The following is a 24,417-nucleotide window of genomic DNA, read 5'->3' on the forward strand; positions in this document are numbered from 1 at the left end:
TGTCCAAAACCTTATGGCAGGAGGGAAGGAGGCATTCTCATGAAATTAAAAAGATCAATGTAGTTGGGGCATGGAGACCAGAATGGAAGCAGTGTGTGAGATGGGGCTGAAGGAACAGGGGCTAGGCCATGCAGGACTTTAATATCACTGCTACTATTAGCTTAGGAGTGACAGGAGGTCAGTGAAAAGGTGGGCACGGGGTTAGGAAGAGGAGGCTTTCACATTGCATTTGAAAAGATCAGTCTGACTATGGTATGGAAAACAAACAAACAAATGAAGAAACTGGACAGGGCAAGAGTGGATGGAAGGTTGACCAGAGAGCAGGCAACTGGGCAGTACAAGTGAAAGGTGATGACAGCTAGGGCTAGGAGGTTGGTTGTAGTGTGGATGAAGAGAAAGGGAGACATTTACAATTTGAGAGGTGAAACTGACAATTTTGTGAAAAATAAGATATAGGGTCTAAAGGAGAGGAAATGTCAAAGTTAATGTCCCAGAGTTACCCAGTTGGTTGGTTGGTTGGTTGGTTGGTTGGTGTTGCCATCTATGTACATAGGAAACACTAGAGAATCAGGTAGAGGTGGAAAAGCATGATTTTTAGTTTTAGACATGATGAGTTTAAGGTGCTTTTGAGATATCCTAGATGTGTTTTTATTTATTTATTTAAAATGAAATTTATTGGGGTGACATTGGTTAATAAAATCGTTCAAGTGTACGATTCTATGACACATCATCTTGCAATTTGTGCCCACCACCCAAAGCCAAATCTTCTTCCATGCTTTTAAGTAGGCAGTTATACATGAGGGTATGGCTTGCATTAAAAAGGTCTAGTTCAGAGGGAGAAATCTATAGCTATAGAAGCCCTGCGAGAAGATGCCATTTTGGAAGGAGAGGGAAGAGTGAGAAGATACGGACTACTAATGTTTAATTGTCTATAAAAGATGATGAGCCTCCAACAGAGCTTAAAAAAATTCTTTAATATGTTTACTTTAAGCACAAGCAAAATTAGCCTTGGTCTCAGATTTTTAAAATTTTACCTATTTTCTCATTGGGTAGTATTCAATTGCATAAGTTACTTTTTTACTGAGGAAATGCTCAGAGAATGACTTTGTATTCTTAACAGATTCCCTCTCCTTTAAAATTCAATTACTACTTAGCAAATACTGCCAAACATTTTTGTCTTCTGCTTAATGAACATCAACTTCATTACTTTGGGACTAAATTTGACAACAGATAATATAATCCTCAAATCTAATTTTTCCTGTTTAAAGCTGAATGAATGTTACCAAGGATACAATCTATGTATCTGTCAAACAGTTCAGTTTAATAGCTCCAAAACAGAGCCTGTCCTGGTATTGAAAGCAATTAGTGTAAATTATAGCTCTGTACACTGTCATTTTATTCACTAACATCATTTACCTCAGTACATCTTAATTATCAAATGTCACTGATAATTACATAAACAATATAGGAGATGTCCATTTGAAACCTGCATTAGCCTCTACTGTATACCTTAAGAGGGAAATGAAATATAGAACTCTTAAGTTATCCAAAAAGTTATCACAGAATAGATAAACGCTAAGTAGGAAAAGTCAATTAGATATCACTCTATTTGAATTGGCCCCTATTATGTGAAAGAAGTCACTTAAGAGAAATATCATGAGTAAAAATGGCATTAAATCATTTAATAATAGTTGATCACAGAATGTGTAAACAAATAGAGATAAAAATGTTTCTTTTAATTACAATAAAATTACTGGTAAGTTAACCTTAGATTCTATAATATTGTATCAGAGTTATGATATATTGTAATCTAGCTGAAAGTAGATACCTGTGGCAGAAATGGCTATAGCACCTAAAAATGCTACAGTGTAGAACTGCTGCTTGCCATTAAGTGTGGCTATACGCTTGAATTGTGGTTAATGGAATATGTTTGGGAGTGTTGTATGCCACATACAAAAGTGGCTCAAAAATTTCCCACAGTTATTTCTCCATGCACTTTCCCCTTTCTGACTGGCTGGCTGGAATGGAAGTAGGTCCCCAGGGGGTAACTCTCAGAAACTCACTTTGTGTAAGATTCAGAGTTTCAATCAGTTAGGGTCCTTGAATAAATGTGTGGAACATAGTCCTTGTCCCACTCCTAACCATAAATAGAAACACTTTGGACTATTTCATGATTAATAACTGTTTACTGCGTTTGAACTTACACTTTCCTTTCAGTTAGCCTACCCTAGCTAATACAACTGGCAAGTCACCGCGCCCCACTGATGGACAGCTTCTACTTTTCTGCCAACTCTGTATTGTTTTTAAATGTGCTCTTTGTATTTTTAAAGCTCAAGGATATACCTTGTGGTGCTGTGAAACTTACCCTAAAGAAATACAGTTTAAGGTATTCTGTATTTTTCTTATAGGTTTAAATATAATGACTATTAAGCATTCTTACTGGCTAAGAAGAAAGTATTTTATCTTTAAATTTTATTATTTTAAAAGCTATCCTGAATTTCTAAAGTTTATTTTTGACCCAGGTCTAAAGTTTTCTCCAAAGGATTTACTTCAACTTTATAAAGATGGCAATAGAGAAATGTAATTTTGTAACAAAAAGATGACTTTTTGAAAAATATGTAAGTAATATTTCACATTTATTATCTATTCCTTGTTACTATTTCTGAAGACAATATATGTCAGATATTATAGAAACAAAAAAAGTAAATAAATAAAAGTTGCCCTCTAAGAGCTCCTAGGTTAACAGAAAGGAAAAGCAAATAGACTATCACAATATTATATTCTAAGTGTATGACTCATATATGCATGGGATATAATGGGAATAGACAGGAAGGGCCTCAATGCAGACTTGGAAATAAATAAACAGAAACAGTTTCCTGGAAGAGGTGATTTCTAAAGACAAGTTAAGAGTGGGTAAATAAAGAAATGAGTAGACTGGCAGCCAGGTAAAGAAGCCTGGGTCATGAAGGTCTGCTAGAGAGTTTGGGCGATTTTAAGTCTGTGGAGAACCAGTGAAGGGTTTTTCAGCAGGGAGTGAGATGCTAAAATTTGCGTTAAAAAAAAAAGTCTAATGGTAGTAAGAAAAATTAATAAGAGTGAAAGAGGAAAGGAAACACTGGGAGACTACTGGGAGACTAACTTGGGAGACTACAGTTAAATGAAAAATAATAAAAGCCTGAATTTAGGTTGGGGGCATAGGAACAGGAATAACTAGGGAAGGTGGGAGGAGGATGAGAGATACTTAGGAAGAGAAATAGAAGACTAGGCCAAATGCAATGGAAATGGAGGAGTCAAGTATGACTTTCCAGCTAGGGCAATTTGATGAGTTTTGGTGCCCATGTATGAAGACAGCAGGAGAAATGATGAGTTCAGGCATACACATCCTTAGATTGAGGATAAAATGTTAAACAGGCATTTAGAAATACAGCCTTAAACACCCTATTAAAGTCAGGTTGTAGGTGTACTCTTTATTGTTCAGGTAGTGTTTGAAACCATTGGTTTAATTAGATAAATGCGCACAACTATGTTTCTCAGAGAGCATTCACTCAGTAGGCTCGTTTACAACACATTCTTATGCCTTATTCTCTCCTAATAACTTAGACTCTCTGGGATTAATCTTAGGAATCTCTGGTTAGTTTCCCAGGCAATTCCTATTTCACTAAGATTTGAGTCACTGGTATAGAAAGTGAAAAGAACGTCAAGTACAGAACCCCAAGAAATAACAATATTAAAGGTAGCAATTCTGGAGGATTGTATACCAAATTATTCACAGTGGTGATCAACAGATGATGAAATATGACTTTTAAATTTTCTTCTAGTCGTGATCACATGAAAAATTTTGGCAGTTGACATTCCATTTTAGTATAGATTTGATAAAGATTTATAGTTAAAATAGACAGGTAAGCCTCAAAAATGGCTGAACCTTTCTCTTTTTAAGAATAATTTTTAAATCAGAAAAAAACTGTCTTTGAAACAGGCCAAAATGTCAAATATCAAGTATGCCACTAAAGGATCCATCTCCACATGTGACAACTTCCAGGATGTCTAAGTGTCAGAACTTATAACAAGCTGAGGACTTCTCCTAAATTGAGTAATGTCTGTCAAAACAGACAAACCAACCAACCTTAAGTGTGATAGTATATTCCTGTGTTGACTCAACAATTTTGCTTTGTGCGTTTCATGGTGAGAAACAGCTTTTACATAAAATAAATTGATAATACTAATAACACAATTGTTAGGTATTTAATTGACTTTAGTAAAAATGTTAAAACCAGGACTAGGACTATGGGTTCCAACTCTCTTTCAAAGCAGACACATTTCTAAAATCAGACAATTTACAAGTTGATTTGGTAGCTTGATTTTTAAATAGAAAGTTCCTATTTCTCCTCTATGATTTAAAGCCAGTTTTTACTTCAAATTACAAAATGTTATGAAGATACTGAGTACTGTACAGTAAACTGCCCCCAAAACAGCTCAGACTTGTTTATAACAAACTACTTTGTTCTGGATTAAAATAATAAAATAGCCGTTTTTTAACTCTGAAAAGTTTCAAAAGACCTATGTAATTAGAAGCATGATGTGTCTTATTACCATGAGCTCGAAGTAAAGCTTCAGCAGTAAATAGTGGAGCCTGAAGCATGTCTGCTGTTTCCACAATAAGCATATCCTTCAGTCTACGAAGATCCTGAGGCCTTAATCCTTCATATGGCTTTCAAAAGAAGAAGAAAAACAAAGTTAAATCGGCTATTATACTTTTGGGGAGTTCTAAATGCCTATAAACAAATATAAGATTACCATTTATTTGATCTTTCAGCTTCAGTTTGGTTATTGATATTCAAAAGTATGTTTCACTATCATGGACTTCAAACTACTCTTTCACAAGTCTTTTTTAAACTGGAAAGCGGATGTTAGCATATATTAAAATAAAAGTACCATACTATAATGACAAAACCATCTTACTTTACAGTTTTGAAAATTTGGGTAATAAAAAAAAAAGCAATAACCCTATAATCCCACCACTGAGCAATAATCATGATTAAAGATCTCAAGTATGTTTACCCAATCTTTTTGCAAATCAATTGTATGTGAATATATGTGGGTTCATTTAGGCAGTTTTAATCATTGAACCACCAAACATTTACACTTATTAAGATCCTGTTTAGACTGCTGGTGGAATTATATATTATCTATTACTGTAGTTTGCCATGTATAATGTGCACCCATGTTTTTGGCCCAAACTTTCAGGAAAAAAATCTTTTGTTTAATTTTTTAATTCAATTATTTGTTTGTTTGTTTATTTTCAGAAACAAAACTGATGGCCATATTCCAGGGTATTATTTTCCATATGGATATCGTTATTGCTTTCTGAATTTACACTTTTAATGCACAAGCATAAATAAAAGAATTAAAAACATTTATATAAATACAGAATTAGTATTACCCATGTATAATGAACATCCTTATTTTTCCCTCAAAAATTTGGGCAAAAAAATGAGCATTATACATGGCAAAATATGGTAATTAACTTGGAGAGAAATAACTATGTCATACTATTCAGACTTCTTACAAATAAACAAATTATTTTCAATATGTTTATTCAAGTGTTCATCAATGCTATTTAGTTTTCATATAGATAATATGATAGATAATATATCACCTCAGGTTTTTCATTCTTTTGTTATCCTTTATCTTTTTTTCTTTGCTTTTAACAGAAAACATATAAAGAATAAAATCATGTGTCTCACCACTCAGAAACAATGATTGATAAAACACTTTTGCCTTACTTGTTTCTAGTCCTTTTAAAAACAAAATGAAACAAAAGAAGCAAAAACCTCATAATCTGTGACATGTTTCCCCATTACATTTCCCTAACCTTCCTCATCCTTGCTGTTGGCAATCACTACCATGAATCTGATTTATAGCTCTCATAATATTATGGCAATTTATCATAATACACATGTCACTAGGCAATCTGCTTTTCTTTTTTTTTATTCAGTATTATTTTCATTATTAATATTTATACACATATCTATTTCAATCCTTTGAGCACTTAAGCCCACTGCATGCAGTACACATAGAACCAAAGGCCACAGCTTCAAAAGTGGTAGAAATTCCCAAGTATCTATCAGAATCAGAATAACTATCACCATTTCCACAGACCTCTGGGTGATTAGCAAACCTCATCCATTGCAGTTGACTTACAGATATTTTAGAATTAGATTTTATCTTTTCTTACTTTGTTTTTTTTTTGTATCATGGAAACCATTTAATCAATTCTTAGCTAACCATGTGTGATTGGGACTATTCATCAGGAATGATTTCTCAGTTGACACAATAAGTTTCTTGTTCCTTAGATGTCTTCTGGCAGGAACACATATATAAGCAATATTAATGACAGAAAAGAGTAACAGACTTGACTGCATAAATATCTGCCAATATTTAAACAAAAATTATATTATTTTTAAAATGTAGCAAAGTGGCCAAGGCTAAAAAAGAGACAGACAGACAGACAGACAATACTCAATATTGGTAAGGTTGCAGTGAGACAGCTCTTCAATACACTGTAGGTAAAAATAAAAATTGGTACATCATGTAACAACCAAGCATGTATCATGAGTCTTTAAAACATTCATCTTTTGACCCAATAATTTTACTTGTAGGTATCTATCCTAAAGTATAATCATAAATGTGGGCAAAATTGGTCATTTGCAATGTTTGCTATAAAAGTGACAAAACGCAAGTAACCCAAATATACAATAAAGGAGTCACAGGACATCTACAAGTTAGAATAGTTAGCAGTCATTTAAAATGATTCCCACGATGAGTTTGTGAATATCAAGAAATGTTAAGGGAAAAGAAACCCTACAAGATATAAAATATCATTCCAGTGATGAAAAATGAAAAGCAATCCTGAACAATGTTAAAAGGATTATTTGTAAGTGGTAGAATAATAAACTTTTAAATTCTTCATTCTGCTTCTTTTTATACAGATCATGTTTTGCAGGAAAATAATTAATTAAAGAGTAAAAGAAAAATCACTGGAGACTTTAACGAGCTTCCAACAGTCACACTGCCCACAATCAGTCTGCAATGCTTTTCCTTTCAAAAATGATAGTGAAAACCAATGCAAAACACATTTTATATGACACTACATTAACAGCCTATTGGACCTTGTATATGTTCAGCTATACTGCCATAAACCTCTACATACATGGATGTCATATGAACTTAACTAGGAAAAAAAAGTAATCTAAATGATTCTATATAGGGGTACCATTAACAACAAAAGAAAAAGTTGCAATTACATCCAAACTATCATTTGAAAAGCCCCCAAATCATCATGTACAGTTTGCTTTTAAACTAATTCATGAACTACATTTTCCCCTGTAAAAACATAACAGGCCCTTTTATGGTTAAATTTGTTGTATTCACTCTAGTATAGACATTATATACTATGTACAACATTGCTGCTAGAAAATGAGTTCCAAATTCAGACTTGAGATTCCAGGCACCTCTCCCAAATCAACAATGAGGGTGAATATTTCTTGATATTTCTAGTGATGGCAAATGTGTATTTCCTGGTATTGTTTTGTAAATATTCTTTTTTCAGAAAGGCCATCATTCTACCACATTTATGTTGAGCAAAAGAAGATTTAATTTTAGAAATATTAACAAAGGGATAATATAAAACAATCTGTATAGATTAAGTTTCTTTAAAATTCAGTTTTAAACTTATATAGGTTAGAGTGAAAGAAAAATAGTTCTTGAAGGAGAAAGACATGCTGCCTTCATGAACACATAAGATAATCACTCTGAATCTCTGTAATAGAACTATAATTAGGTCTTGTGAAGCATTTCAATACATTGCTTAGTCCCAAGTGGGCACTAGCCCTTTCTTTTGCAGGAAGGATTCAAATGAAGGTGCCTTTCTCTTTCCTGTTGCAGAGATAAACTGCTTCTATTTTCAGATTAAACACAAACCAGAAATAACCTTCAAAGTAGTAAGTCCTGATTTAAAGAAAGAAAAGTGAAAATAATTTAAAATGAGACAGTGAGGATGAAAGTGCCTCCTTTGCATCAGTACATACTACTGCTACCAAATACCCACCAAAGACAGGCAAAACAGCCTAACATACAAACTGTTTCACTTTGATACCATGTAAAAAGTGACAGTATCTTCAAAAGCTGTTACAGAAAAGACTATGACAAAGGAATTAATGAAAAAAGTATGTTTTTATTTTTTCTCACAGTGAAAACAGCTTTCCTTTTGATTACATAGGTAAAACATCTTCATTGTTAAAAAATGGGGGGAAAACCAAAACGGGTATTTATTTACCCAAATATGTCAATAATTATAAATAATTTAAAAGAAAGATACACAGGGAAAGGAGAGGATATTTCCAATCCCTTTTAATACCAATCTCTCTTTAGCTGATTCATAAGCTTAGCCTGGGAGAGAGGAAAAAAAATAGTTAAAAGTCTTTAGGATCCTCAGACCCTTTCTTTCTTTTCAGTTTCCTGGCTTCTTACCCAGGCTCTTCCCATCTGGGGATCAAGACCTACGCTTTCCAGATCTGTACTTTGATCTAAGAGGAAGGAAGCTGCCCACACGAAGTTAAACCTTAGGCTAACTGGGGTACTCAGCTAAAACAAAGTCCAGCATAGGGGTTTTTTTACGAGAAAAAGAGCCTTCGGTCTTCCTGAGTTCTAGATTGGGAGGGGAATGGGGAGTCTTAAGACCACTTTAATACAGTGCTGCTGTTTCCCCTTCATTTACTCAAATACAATCATTCTACGCTTCTACACAGCTGGTTCTCTACGAGGCCCGATACTCATTTGTTTCTCTGTTCTTTCTTTGAGGTTTCAACAAATGAAAAACAATGCTCTCAGCCAGCATTCTAATACAGCACCTTGTTTTTCTTTCTTTATAGCAGCAACCATTCTTAGAAATTGTTTTCACTTATTTTTAAACTTATTTGTGTGCCTCTCTCTATGACAACATATAAGCACCTAGAAGGCAGGAGCTTATCTTTGTTCCTCCTCAAATCTCTAAGCTCCTAAAACAGTGCCTGGCAGAGCAGTCACTCAGAGTTTTGCAGAATGACTGAATGAAGAACTGGATTTTACCATTTATAAACTAATCACCTGGAAGAAAGGACTAAATTACAACGTGTCAAGAAGAAATTACAGAGATATAAAATATTGTACACTGTTCAGATCATTAACTGAATCAAAAACTTTTATGTTGGGAACATATATTTTAAGAAGTACCTAATTATGTCGCTTAATACAATTACATAGCAGGCCATGTAAAAATCTAGCCTAGGTAGAATACAAAAATGAATTTTTAAAAAAGCATTGTTTTTTGTTTTTAAAAATTATTATGAAACTCACATAATTTAAAATTAACCATTTTAAAGGTGTGGTTCAGTGACCTCGAATATAGTCACAATGTTGTACAACCACCAGCTATGCTTTGTTCCAAAACATTCTTATCACTCCAAAAGAAAGCCTCATACCCATAAAATAGTCATTCCCTACTTTTTTCTCCCAGTCCCTGGCAACCATTAATATACTTTTTGTTTTTATGGATTTATTAACTCTGGACATTTTATATAAATGGAATTATTCAATACATGCCCTTTTGTGTATGGGTTTTTTCACTTAGCATTATGTTTTTGAGATTGGTCCATATTTGTAGCATGTACTATTATTTCAGTTCTTTTTATGGTTCGGTATTATTCCATGGTGTACATATCTCACATTTTATTTATCCATTCATCTGCTGAGAGACATTTGGGCTATTTTCAACTTTTGGCTATTGTGAATCGTGTTGCTATAAACATTGGGTTGGCCAAAAGTTTTACTTTTTCTGTAAAACAAAAGGCACATCTTTCATTTTCACCAATAACTTTATTGATTTGGACATTTTGAGTATGTTGGCTATCTCCCTCTCCTGCATGGTATAATGTGGATTGTTCTCAATTAATGTCTCGATTTTATCACTATCAACTTCAACTGGTCTATGAGACCATGGAGCACTGTCCACGAAGAAATCTCCAACACAAAACTTTACAAACCACTGTTGACATGTTCAATCAGTCACAGAACCTTCTCCTTACACTGCACAACTCTTTTTTGTGTTTCAGCTGCATTTTTACCTTTCTTGAAATAATAAAGCATACATAATATGCTGAAAATGTCACTTATTTTCTTCCATCTTCAATTAAAATGGTGACACAAAAATTCACCAATTTTGATAAGTTTTTTAAAAGCATGCTGATATGACAGTTGTCACAATGAAATCTAACAAAATTGTTTCAGATGAAGTTAAAGACAACTAAGAATTAATAGAACTATCTTATGGAAAAAACCAAATGAACTATTTGGCCAACCTAGGATTTGTGTATAAGTATTTATTTATGAAAGAAGTACTTTTTACATTATGAAATAGTAGACAAAAATAAATCCAATATGGATTAAAAACAAAGGTTCAAGACTAGAAAAAATATAGGGGCATATGATTATAATATTAGCATGTAACAAAAGAAAAAATGTTTATACTTCTGAATGCCCTAAAAGTGAAAAACAGAGTATAGAAAAATACACAAAGTTCTCTTATAAAACATTAAGAAAACACAAGCAATCACAGGAAAAAAGGAAATGAACAACCTATTAACAGAATAATAATAAAAAATTCAAACAGGTACCATTCATTTGTCCAAACTGGCAAAATAAATAAGAACACTGATAATATTCAATGCTAGCAAGAATGTGAGCAAAAAAAATTCTCTAAAATGCTTCTGGAAGAAAAGTAAATTAAAATAATCTTTTAGGACAATTTAACAGCTTCTATTAAACTTTAAAATGTATGTATCTCATGATCCATCAAACCAATTTCTACAAATTTATAAAAAACATACTTAAAAATGTGTACATAAATGATGATGATCATGATTACAACAGCAAACAAATCAGACTACACCCATAATGAGCCAGGCACTACTCTAAACATTTAATGTATTAACTCATTTAAGGATCACTACCCTATGAAGCAAGGGCCATATTATTTCCATTTTAAGGAAGATGAAACTAAAGCAGCAGAGAGATTAAGTAACCTTAGTCAAGGTCACGTAGCAGCAAGTTGTGGAGCCAGGATATGAATCCAGTCAGTCTGATTTCAGAATTCATGTTTTTAGCCACAGTAACGATACAACTGGATAAAGGTAAGTATGTAACAACTAGGCAAATACTCACTTTAGCCTTGTTTTTAATGGCAAAAATATCTAAATTATGTAAATATTCATGGGTAGGTAAGAAATATGTCGATCTATGTTCTGACTTGGGAAAGATGTTCATGATCTACTGTTAAACTGAAAAAAGTATGTAAGCAGACCTAAATGTACTATATGATCTTACTTTTGCATTAAAAATTCTATATACATATATGTTTACTTAAGTCTGGTAGCACACAAAAGGAACTTACCATTGACAAATAAAGCCAGGAAGGAAGAATTATTTTACATTTTTAGCAATAAATATTCATTACAAATTTTAGGAAATGCATAAAAATAGAAAAAATAATAATAGTAAAAAAGTCATCGATATCCACAATTATCATTTTAGTATTCTTCCAATATATAGTTTTTCTATATAATTAGTGCCAAACTATTCCATAAGTATTTTTTAACTTAACACAGTTTATTATAGTTATATTATGTTCACTTAGATGTTAAATCTATTGATAATAAGTACAATTATTATTTTTTTAAAGATTTTATTTACTTTATTTTTAGAGAGATGGGAAAGGAGGGAGAAAGAGAGGGAGAGAAACATCAAGGTGTGGTTGCCTCTCATATACTCCCTACTGGGGACCTGGCCTGCAACCCAGGCCCATGCCCTGACTGGGAATCAAACCCCTGACATTTTGGTTCATAGGCTGGCACTCAATCCACTGAGCCACACCGGCCAGGGCTATTATTATTATTTTTAAAGAGAGGGGAAAGGAAGGAGAGAGAGAGAAGAGAAACATTGATTGGTTGCCTCTCATAGGCACCTCAACCAGGGACCAAACCTGCAACTTAGTCCTGTGCGCTGACTGAGAATTCAACCAGCAACCTTCCACTTTGCGGGATGACACCCAACCCACTGAAGCACACCAGTCAGGGCTGTAGCACTATATTTTATTTAATTATAAATTAAGATTGTATCTTGATAAAAAAGACTTAAATATAGTCATAAATGTCTTTTGGTTTAATCACATCAATATTATTTCTAGAATATTATTGTCTTCTGAATAAATTATTATATTATTAGATTATAATTTCAACTTCTGACTAAAGATCATGCATTGTCAAAATGTAGGTAGTACAGCAAATAGAGATGCTTAGACTTTGAAGTCATAAAAATCAGGTTCAGCTCACTTTGATCCTGACAAGCTATTCCATTATTCTCTGGTTTATCTTCCTCACTTACAAGAAGTGGTTATGCCCTGTCTGGGTAGCTCAGTTGGTTAGAGCATTGTCCTGATAAGCCAATGTTGTGGGTTTGATCCAGGTCAGTGCACATATGATAACCAACCAATTAATGTATAAATAAGTGCAAGAACAAACTGATGTTTCTCTCTCTCTAATCAATAAAAGAAGAAAAGGAGGAGGAGAAGGAAGGGAGAAGGAAAGGAGGAAGGAAGGAAGGAAGGGAGGGAGGGAGGGAGGAAAAGAAGGCAGGCCGGCCGGCCTAATTGTCATTTCAAGGTTACTATGTGAATTCAACAACCACATGAAAGTGCTTTGTACATCAGCCTCTCTCTATGTGAACTTAATCTGAATAATCATCCCTATAAAACAACCTAACTAAAGAAATACAAAATGTAAAGAAATGTAAATTTTTTAATTCAAGAAACTCAGTTCTTTTCCCCATTCTGGAGAATACAGTAGCTCAAAACTGCTGCGAATTCAAGGGAAATACAAGATAAACAAATGATTAAACACAAACAATAGTTATATAATTTCTTTTAGAATCAAGTTAGCACTGAACATCAAATCAGAATCATTTGGGGAGAAAAAAATTTATTGTCTCCTAATTTCTCTAAGAGATATCTAGCCTTGGCTGGGTAGTTCAGTCTGTTAAAGCATCATCCAGATACACCAAAGCTGCAGGTTAAATCCTGAGTCAGAGTACATACAAGAATCAACCAATGAATGCATAAATAGTGGAACAACAAATCGGCCTCTCTCTCTCCCTTCCTCTCTCTCTCTAAAATCAATTAAAAAAAATAAAGAAATATCTACTGATGCCCATTGTGCATCAACGTGTTAGACACTGAAAATAGTCTGTTGAATAAGACAGTTATGGCTCTAGCCCTTGTGGAATTGACAATGTAACAAGAGAGAAAGGCAATAAATAAGTAAGCAAATATATAAATAAAACAATTATAGTGCATGATAAGTGCTAAGAAGGATGAACAGGATATGATGGTAAAGAATAATGGAAGAAGAGGAACCTTGTTTAGAAAGAATGATTAAAGACTGCCTGTCTGAAGAAGTGATATTGAGCCAGCCAAGAGACATAAACTGAAAATACAAAAGTCTTGATGTAGTTTAGGTATGATAATTAGAGCAAGTGTGCTGAGAGAAAAAGTATGAGATAATGTGAAGAGGTAGGTATTAGTAGCCAGACCATGTAAGGTATTATATTTGAGCAAATAGTTTGGATTTTAAGTACAATAAAAAGAGTTACTAAGTGATTTAAGTGATATGACCTAACTTAAGTTTAAAATTGTCACACTGGCTTCTGTGTACAAGATGGGTTCTAAGGAAACTGGAATAGAAGGAAGGAGACCAGTAAGAAAAAACTGTTACATTAGCACAGATGAGAAATGAGGGTTGCGGGGGCCTAAGGAGGTATGAGTGGAAACTTGGAGAAGTAAATTGATTTGTTATATTTTTTTTGGAAGGAAAATCGATAGGATTCCCAGATTACTTGGACATAAGAAGTGGGGAAATCAAGAATGCATGCCTCGTTTATGCCTGAACAACTCAGTAAATGGAAATAATGTTTACTCAAACAAAGGAGACTTACATGACTGTTAATGTCCATGACAAGTTCAATTCCATCATAGAAAGGAAGAAAGTCATAATGCAATGGGTTGAAGAACAAATGGAAGGTGAGGATTTTGGTATGCATAGAGAATTCTCAAGTTTGTTTTTCTCACATGAAGATCAGAAATGTGGGCTACAACTGAAGGGGAACAGGGACAGGACAGGGGAAGAATGGTCAATGGAAAGGCTATTGAGCTGTTTTTGCTTTTTAAGAGAGGAGTCGCCAAGCATGTCTGTTGATAAGAGCAATCCAGAAGATAGGGAGAGACTGAGGAACAGGAGGATTAGAGTTTTAATTTAGTAGGATAGGCTTGGATTCATATCACACATCAGCATCTCCATTTATATGTAAGTAAACATACACATTAGAGGAAAGACTCTACTTCCAGGGTTTCTAGGTGTATTTTTATACTTACAGCTATGTAGATAATAGGATATTTAGCATGTTGCAAAGAAACGACGTAAACTGGACTATAAAGAAGAAAAAAGTTTAAAATCCGTATCATTTTTTAATTAAAAAAATCTTACCTCTCGTTTGTCTAATGCAGCATATTCAGCTTCTATTTCTTCAGCTTCGGGGTCTCGTGAGAATACCATCTGAGATTCCAGATTAAGGGCCAAATCTTTGTGGTGTTGCTTTTCAGCACAATCACAAGGAGTATCTTTATTCTCATTCTCAGCAAACAAGTCTCCTCCATGTTTTACCAAAAGCTAAAAAAGATTTTTTCAAAAACTTGCAACCATAGGTTTTAATAGTTATTTTCATATTTCAAATTTAAAACTATTAAAAATGTAATAAACACAACAAAATGCAATAGTATATTCCTGAAATGATAATAAAAAATATTGAGATACCAGTTGCTTCTCATTTTAAGATTAACATGTCTTGATTATCTGTATTAAGATGACTTCCTTCGGTTAAAAGTAACAACAGAAACACCACCACCAATTTCTTAAATTTTAAGAAGAAATTCTTAAACATTCTGTCCAATCCAAAACTAAAGTTTTATTTAATAAATAATGATAATTATCTAATGCTTTCACTTTTATAAATTTCTAGAAATCATTCTTAAACAAGAAGGATACCTCTGAAACAAGAAGGATACCGCTGATACTGTTACTTTAACCACTAATACCCAGATGACCTAACATAGTAGATTAAAATTTTCATTTGTATCATTCATTATCCAAACACTGAAGTGAAATTAGGATAAGGAAGTCATTGAAACAAAACTTTTTTCAATATTCCTCAAAATAAGTGATTGGAGGCCTCTGGTCAAGATGGTGGAGTAGGTATTAAGTGCAATACTCTCATCCTCCCACAACCATGTCAAAAGTACAACTGAACAACCATTACTGAGAACAGCCTGAAACCTAGCTAAACAGAAGTCCTACAATTAACGATATAAAGCGGCAGCCATGTCCAGACTGGTAGCGGGGTGGAGATGCAGAATGGACTGGTCTCATACTCATGTGTGGCAGATAAAAATTTGGAGGGTTGTCTTGGCTGCAGAGGTCCCCCCGTGAGGAGCAAGGGGTCCCAGCCTCACACCAGGCACCCCCTCAAGCCCAGGGTCCCAGTACTGGGAAAAGAAGCCCCCATAATTTATGGCTCTAAAAACCAGTGGGGATTGAGGCTGAGGGAGACAAAGGGCTGCTGGAGTCCGAGGTGCTCCTCTTAAAGGGCCCGCACATGGACTTACTTGCTCTGAGCTGCACAGCTGGGGCAGCAGCTCAAAAGGTACGAGGGACATAGGGGAGGAACTGAATTGTCTGGCATCCAGAAAAGGGCTGGAGGGCCAGTTTTCGTCTAGACAGAAGTGCTGGCAGAGACTGTTGTTCTTTTGATGAGCTCTCCCCTGACAAAGCCTCAGGTGGGCACCATATCTGAGTCTCCATCAACTTGGCTCACACAGCTCTCCCTGCCCTGGTGATTCCTGAAACTCTACCATTCCAAAATTTCGGGCCAGCCCAAGCTGTTTCCAGTGGCTTTTCCATACAAACAGCCTGCCTTGGCTCATGCAGCTAACTTTCCTAAAATCTCTGTCAAGCAGCATATGGCCCCATACCACTCACTAAGTGGCCCTATGCCTGGCACTAGCAATAGCTGGCCTTGATTCACAGTTTGGCCTTTCCTGGGCACCTCCAAGGCCAGCACAAGTAGCAGCTGTCTGCGATCACTTTGTAGCTCATGCTGGGTGGCCCTGGGCAGGACACAGGTGGCAGATGACCATGGCATGCACCTCTCAGGAGACCCAAAAGCCAGGGAACCTGAAGGACAGCTTCAGATTACGGTGAAGCAGCCCAATCATGTCCACAAGCAACACACTCAAGGAGTGGACTTGGTGGGTTACCTGAGCCCAGCTGAAGTGAGTCCTCTGCCATGGTTGTTCCTTGCATATCCTCCATGGGTGGCCGAGGCTAGCCCTCACTGCTGAACTGCCTAGGGATAAGCCCCTCCACTGACATGCCAACAGCAATCAAGGCTCAACTACAAGAGGAGAGTGCACACAGCCCACATGAGGGATACACCTGGAAGACCCAGGTTGGGTGACTGGGGAAGCCATGGCACTCGGCCCTACAGGACACCTACTACAAAAGGTCACTCTACCAAGACTAGGAAGTAGAGTAGCTCTACCTAATACATAGAAACAAACACAGGGATGCAGCCAAAATGAGAAGACAAAGAAATATGTCTCAAATGAAAGAACAGAACTAAAAATCCAGAAAAAGAACAGAACAAAATGGAGACAAGCAATCTACAAGATGCAGAGTTCAAAACACTGGTTATAAGGATGCTTAATGAACTTAGGGGAAAAGTAGAGAAACTTAATGAGAATTTCAACAAAGAGAAAGGAAACATAACAAAAAAGAACCAGTCATAAATGAGAATATAATAACTGAAATGAAAATTACATTATAGGGGATAAACACTAGAGTAGGTGAAGCAGGGAATCAAATCAGTGATTTGGAAGTAGAAAACATCCCATTAGAACAGCCAAAAGAAAAAATTTTTTTAAAAAATGAGGATAATATAAGGAGCCTCTGGGACAACTTTAAGTGTACCAATATTCGCATCACAGGGGTGCCAGTAGGAGAAGAGAGAGAGCAAGACATTGAAACCATATTTGAGAAAATAACAACAGAAAACTTTCTTAACCTGGTGAGGGAACTAGGCATACATGTCCAGGAAGCACAGATAGTCCCAAACAAGATGAACTCAAAGAGGCCACACCATGACACATAATAAAATGTCAACAGTTAAAGACAAAGGGAGAATCACAAAAACAGCAAGAGAAAAGCAGTTATCAGACTCCCCTAAGACTGTCAGCTGATTTCTCAAGCCAGAAGGGACCGGCAAGAAAAATCCAAATTGATGAAAAGCAAGGACCTACCACCTGGACTGCCCTACCTAGCAAAGCTATCATTTAGAATTGAAGGATAAAGAGTTTCCCAGACAAGAAACAAGCTAAAAGAGTTCACCACCAAACCAGTACTATCAGAAACGTTAAAGGGTTTTCTTTAAAAAGAAGGGGAAAAAAGATAAAAAAAATATAAAATTACAATAAATACATGCAAGGGGGGGACCCAAAACTCCCCAAATATATTTATAAAAAATTATGTATTTATTCTTTCATGTTTAAATGTCAGTCACCTTCAACGCAGTCTCCATTTTTTCCACTGTTCAAACAGTTTTTGAACTTGTCAATTTTGATGTCTTTTCGTGCTTCTGCCAGTTTTTGTTTCATCTCTTCCACACTGGCAAAACATTTCCCTTTAGGGACTTTTTTTCATCAAGGAAACAAAAAGAAGTTGCTCAGGGTGAGATCAGGTAAATAGGGAGGGTGGGGCACAGGGGTCATGCCGTTTTTGGTCAAAAACTGCTCAACACTCAGTGCGGTGTGGGCAGCTGTGCTTGTAAATCAGCCATCATGATATGGGCAAAAGTTTAAACAGTCTTCCAAAAAAAATTCACTGAGGCCAGACACAGCTTCTTACAACAATGCCAGCTGGTACACTGATACAGATAGGCTCCTAGAACACTCACCTAGTGGGAGGAGCCCGTACTAAAGGACCCGTGGACAAAGCCAAAGTACAGAAGGACTGAGGGTGGGATGTAGGGGTGGGTGGGGCAGGGGAAAGTGGTGGCAGGAAAATGGAGACAGCTGTATTTGAACATTAAAAAATAAATAAATAAAAAAGTAAAAAAGAAAAAAAGAGACATAGTAAATATGAGATGTATAAGGCTGTGAAAGGTCTACCATGCATTTTGTTTTATAGTAAACATTTTTAAAAATTTTAATAGGTAGAAGGAGTAGATGCTAAAATAACAACTTCCCAAGGAGCTTCTCATCCTTCAAAGAATGGTATTAAGGCAGCCCTGAGGATGTCTGGGATCCCTCGGTAGTACAAGGCCTCCCACAGAGCCAAGAGCAACTAGATTGGTGACTGACTAGAGCAGCATCAAAGGGGGAAGTGGCCCAACATTCGCTTGGCAGCTGCCTGTCCAGGACTGCATTGTTTGTGGCATATGGGGCCTCGGGAAGAGGTGGGACGCAGCCAACTTCAGTGTCTTAACATCCCAGAGGAACAAAGAGTTATAACTGATGGAAATGTAATAAAGTGGTCCAAAGTAGATGTAGCCAGCTATGGATATTGTGAAACATACCATTGTCTTATTAGTACAGATGTAATTTTTATTAAAAATCGAAAATAAAAACATTAAAAACTTTAAAAAAAAAAAAAGCTCACTCACCTAGTCGGGGAAGCCTGTACTACAGGGGTCTGCGCCATAGAAGATAACTCCAGTTTTTGGGTCCCCACTTATATCTACCAACAACTTATTTTTTTAGATTTTACTTATTTCTTTTTAGAGAGAGGGAAAGGGAGGGAGAACAAGAGGGAGAGAAACATCGATGTGTGAGAAAAACATTGGCTGATTGCCTCTTGAACGTCCCCCAGCTGGGGACCTGGCATGCAACCCAGGCATGTGCCCTTACCCGGAATTGAACCAGTGATCTTTCAGCGACCCCAAATGGAGACTTGGCGCACAACCCAGGCATGTGCCCTTATTAAGAATCGAACCAACCTCTTGAGCCACACCAGTCAGCGTTATCAAGAATTAACTTTAAATGCAAATGAGTTAAATGCTCTAATCAAAAGACATGCTGCTGCTGAATGGATAACAAAACAAAACTTTCACGTGCTGTATACAAGAGACTCACTTCAGATTGAAAGACACACACAGACTGACAGTAAATGGATGGAAAAAGATATTTCATGAAAATGGAAATAAAAGGCTGTGATAGTAACACTATACCAGGCAAAATAGACTTTAAAACAATGACTATACCAAGAGACAAAAATGGACCTAGGAATTTCACTTCTAGGTATTTATCGGAAGAAACCTAAAACCCTAATCAAAAAGACATATACATACTTATGTTCACTGCAGCATTATTTACAATAGCCAAAATATAAAAGCAACCTAAGTGTCCACCAAGAGATAAATGGATAAAAAAGTAGTGCATATATACAATGGAATATGACTCAGTCATAAGGAAGAATGAAATCTTGCCATCTGCAATGATGTGGATGGACTTAGAGGGTATTGTTCTGAGTGAAGTAAGTCAAAAAGAGAAAGACAAATGCTAAATGATTTCACTTGTATGTACAATCTAAAAAACAAAATGAACTAACAAACCAGAAACAGACTCATAGAGAACACTTTGAAAATTCCCAGATAATTAGTGGGTTGAGGTAAAATAAGAAGTACCTGGTAGTTAGAGAATAGATATGGGGATATAAAGTACAATATATGGAATATAGTCAATAATATTGTAATAACTATGTATAGTGTCAGATGAGTACTACATTTATCAGAGTGATCACTTCCTAAGTTATATAAACGTCTAATCACTGGGTAATAAACCTAATACTAGTGTTAATGTTGTACAAACATTATGTTTTCTAAATGCCATCACTATGATAAGCACTTTGAATATACATTCTTTAATATTAACAACACCATGTGACAGAAATATTATGATGTCTTAGAGAAGTTAAGTAACCTGACCAAATTTATCCAACTTGTAAGTAGTAGAACTGGGATTCAGGTACAAGTTTGACCAAGTTCTTAACCATGACCAGATAATTACACCAACACATAGACTAGGTCAGTGATTTTCAACCTTTTTCATTTCAAGGTATACATAAACTAATTACTAAAATTCACAGCACATAAAAAAAAATCTTTTGCTGATCTGACAAAAAAAAAAAGTAGGTATAATTTTGATACATTCATACCAGGCGGCTATTGTTAAATTGGCTGTTGTCATTTTCTTATTTGACAACTTAAGGGAAAAGAGGTCAGTGCCTCTAAGATAGTCAGGTACTACATGTTATAAAAAGTCTTGCAGTACACTGGTTGAAAATTGCTAGGATGGATTGATCATATAAGCTAAACATGTCACATGTATGCTGTGTCCACCATAAAGTTCTGTCCAGGCTCTTTCTTATAATCTACATATAATACTTTTTAGAGATTTTAATTTTGTATAGGACTTAATCATGAAAGTAGCTTCTTTTCATATCTTCCAAGTATTTTTATCTCCCTTCTCTGCAACAAACACACAGATCTTCCTCTCAAGTTCTTTTATTGCTTTTGGAACTGTAATACTTACGGTTCCTCTACAGTCATCCTAAGGGAACCAATAAAATTAGGGACTTACATCAATGCCAGACCTGGAAGTCACTGGTTAACTTGACAAGCTCAATGGATAAGAAGACATCAGCTTCTTGCCCTAGGCTAAGAGTAAGCTTCAGAGTTAAAATGGTTTACAGCTGGTTGTTGTTTTTTTAAGTTGTAAAAACAAGCAAACAAACGAATCAAGAAGAATATGAAACAAACTTGTGGCCACCATATTTATAATATTTACCCTTTACAGAAAATTTGCTAAGCATGGCTCTAAGCAGTCACTGTTAAGAGTCAACTACTAGAGCCTGAGGGCAAGTCCTATCAGCTGCTATTTACCACCCAGAACCTTCTTTAGTCCAAGGGTGATCTGAGGGCCAGTGACATCATCACATGGGAGTTTGTTAGGAAGGCAGCATCTCAGCATCACCACCTGAATCCCCCTCCCACTTCAGGCCTCTAAATCACAATCTGATTCTGATTTACAGGAGATTCTTATGCACATGAAAGTTTGAGAAGCAATGACACTAATGTAGAATCTATGTGGCCATAGAATTTGATGTTCACATTACCTATTCTACTCAATATTGGGGACTTGTAGTAAGTCCACAGACTTCTAGTACTTATTACAGAGTCTATTACTGTTTTTAGCCTTTCTGTTTCACAGGTTATCCAATACCTAAACACAAAATACACTATTTGCTTCTGACTGCTACAAAACTAACAGGGCTGAATTTATTCTACGGTCCTTTATCCAAGGTCATAGAAAGTGATTTCTAAAACACACACAGGGATAGGTTTCAAAGCCATAGTTTGATTTACTTTCACAACAAATATTACTGAAGAAGAGATTCTAAATATTAGCGGACAAGATAAACTATCTTGAACTTAAAGCCTCAGTCTTTAACAAAAGCAAAGACAAAAAAACTTAGGAGGTTATGCCATTCCAGAGTATGGATAAGGGGGAAGCTTCTTAAAAGGATGTAACAAAATGAAGACTGCATTCTTTGAGGTTTAAAAAAAAAATGGCCCTGGCTGGTGTGGCTCAGTAGATTTGAGTGCTGGCCTGTAAACCAAAAGGTTGCTGGTCTGAGTCACCGGTTTGATTCCCCCGTAGGGGTGCCTGCCCGGGTTTCAGACTGGGTCCCTGGCTGGGGGCATGAGAGAGGCTGCTGATCGATGTATCTCTCACACATCGATGCTTCTCTCCCTTTTTCTCCCTCCCTTCCTCTTTCTCTAAAAATAAGTAAATAAAATCTTTTAAAAAAAGAAAAAGAAAAAGCAGGCGTGTGAAGAGGGGATGTGATGTCACTCTTGAGATTTCTTGCCTTGACTGGTAATTGTCTTCACAGAGAGTCCCCAGATGAGGTTTACTGCACTGGGAATGAGGGAACCACAAAGACCTGTGTCTCACTGGTGGTACACAGAACAAAGGTCTGAAGGTCTGAGCAGTTCTAAATGTTATGTTTTGCTAAATGTTAAAATACAGCACAGTATTTTGCAGATGCAGCAGTAAACAGGATGAACTGACAGAAACTCAACTGGATGACAGCAGCCAAAGAGCAAATCAAATATAATTGACCAAATAGTGTATATAAGCAATGGTTAAACCTCCCTTTGAGGAGAAGATTTGGATATGAATCTCCTGTCTCCTTTATTAACTGCAAATAAATAAAACAACCTTGTGTCAACCATGTCTTGTTTTTAAATACAGCCCCTCAAGGAGTGAACGCCTTCAGTTCAGCAACAGAATTATTAATAGTGTCATGGCTAGCTGTGTGCAGTGCACCAAGAATAATGCATATACTAGATCTCTGGTACCAGGCAGTCCGGGCCCATGGAATGTTGTTTGGAGAAGACTGGCAGGCACACTTTATAGAAATTCCCCTGCTCCTGAGGGATTCAAACAGTTACTAGTGTCAGGAGGTGGGCTGAAGCATTCCCATGCTAAAGTGAAAGATGCAAGTAAGTTGCAAAGGCACTGCTTAAGGAAATAATACCTAGGTTTAGACCTCCCAGAACTTTCAGAGTGACAATGGGCTTTCACAGCTGCTGTAATAAATGGAGTGGCAAAAGTTCTCCAAATTAGGTGTGTCTCACATTCTTCATGGAGACCACAGTCCTCACGAAAAACAGAATGATGTATTTATAAACACCCAAAAAGACCCTGACCAAACCATGTCAAAAAAACCCGTGAGTCCTGCCTTAAATTACTACCAATTGCCCTAACCAGGAGCAGGGCAGCACCTAACCAGAAGCAGGATTAAAAGAATGCTTAAATTCAATCCTTTTGAACTTACATACGATAGGCCCTTTTTGGGCTCCTCTAAAATTTTGGAATGCCCAGACTCATTTATAGAATAGGCTGTTAAACATATTGTCCAATTAGGAAAGATAACCGAAAACTAAATAAATATGTTAACCTGATTTAAAGAACACCAACATATAATCCAGGGAACTGGGTATACTTAAAAATCTGAAAATCAGCATCCCTGCAAGATCACCTAAATCCAATATGGACAGGTCCTCATTTGGTCTTATTAACAAACTCATTGTTCTCTTACACTACAAGATAAAACTCCCTGGATACATCATTCTTGAGTGGGGCCTGCTATACCGCTCAGTGAGAACATGAAACCAGATCCATAGTACTCCTGTGAACCCATCTAACCACAAGCTGTTCTTCAAAAGAAGATGAGTGATGACTATTATGCACTCCCATTCTCAGGAATCCCAGAATCTAGGAGACCCTAAGACCTTCAGAAGTCAGACAGCCAGAGAATTTCAATCCTCTAAATCAAAGATGTACTCTGATATTCAGCAGGAAGCAGGTACAGCCATATACAGCAGGAAGCAGTTACAGAAGCGTGATACTTGTTTCTATTCCCCCAAGAATGAGGAGTGAAAAATCTCAAGATTTTAAAAAGGACAAGGGTCTGGGCAGTTCTAAATGCTATTCTTGCAAAATCAATATACAAATGACCAAACTATATTACATGTCAGTGATGGCTAAGCCTCCTGCAGAGCTTTAGATATGAATCCCATCTTCTTTACTTGTTGTAAATAGTAAAAACTACTTTGTAACAACCACATTCTCTTTTTAATAGAGCACTCAAGCGGTGAACCCCTTGAGTTTGGAAATACTGGCACCTGTTAAGAGACTCATAATCAGTGACTGAATGGAGGGTCCACATTTGTGGCATTTGTCTTGGCATGGATAATCAGCATGTATGCTACCTTTGGCACAGAAGCTAGCTAACAATGGTACTGCATAATATTGGAAGAATACCTTTAAAAATACTTCAGTTTGCTGACCTTTGGGGCATAAGGTTGGGAACACCAGTAAGAGAAAGATGTATTAGGTGGAGGTTATCTGTTAAATTGTTGCTGCATAAAGACAGGTGTTTTGCTCTTACATACATAACAGGGAGTTACATCCAGTTCTAAAGAGGTAGCTTCTAAGTGCTTCAACCAAAGCATTCTAAGTATCATTTACTGCACTCCTAAATAAGGAGGGCTGCATAATTTATTCAAATGTGTTTTTAGCCTGTCTTGCACACTTGGTGGTACCTAAAATATTCTATCTTAAAAGAAACATCCAATTATTGCTATCTCAAAATACAT

The 24,417-nt window shown here is 36.1% G+C and overlaps 1 protein-coding gene across 5 annotated transcripts in view; it reads right to left on the reverse strand.

The window, feature by feature from the left end:
* ANKIB1 (ankyrin repeat and IBR domain containing 1) overlaps nucleotides 1-24,417 on the reverse strand; it is a 144,994-nt gene that overhangs the window by 46,163 nt on the left and 74,414 nt on the right. For all 5 annotated transcript variants that reach the window (XM_054564120.1, XM_054564119.1, XM_054564118.1 and 2 more), the window contains 2 exons: nucleotides 14,628-14,810; nucleotides 4,591-4,708 (listed from right to left, as the gene is read on the reverse strand). In XM_054564120.1, the coding sequence (XP_054420095.1) occupies nucleotides 4,591-4,708; nucleotides 14,628-14,810 (301 nt within the window). The remainder of the gene's footprint in view (nucleotides 1-4,590; nucleotides 4,709-14,627; nucleotides 14,811-24,417) is intronic.

Source organism: Pteronotus mesoamericanus, unplaced genomic scaffold (genome assembly GCF_021234165.1).
Source record: "Pteronotus mesoamericanus isolate MK-2021 breed Mesoamerican mustached bat unplaced genomic scaffold, CSHL_Meso_final scaffold_85, whole genome shotgun sequence".
In the NCBI taxonomy this organism is placed as follows: domain Eukaryota; kingdom Metazoa; phylum Chordata; class Mammalia; order Chiroptera; family Mormoopidae; genus Pteronotus; species Pteronotus mesoamericanus.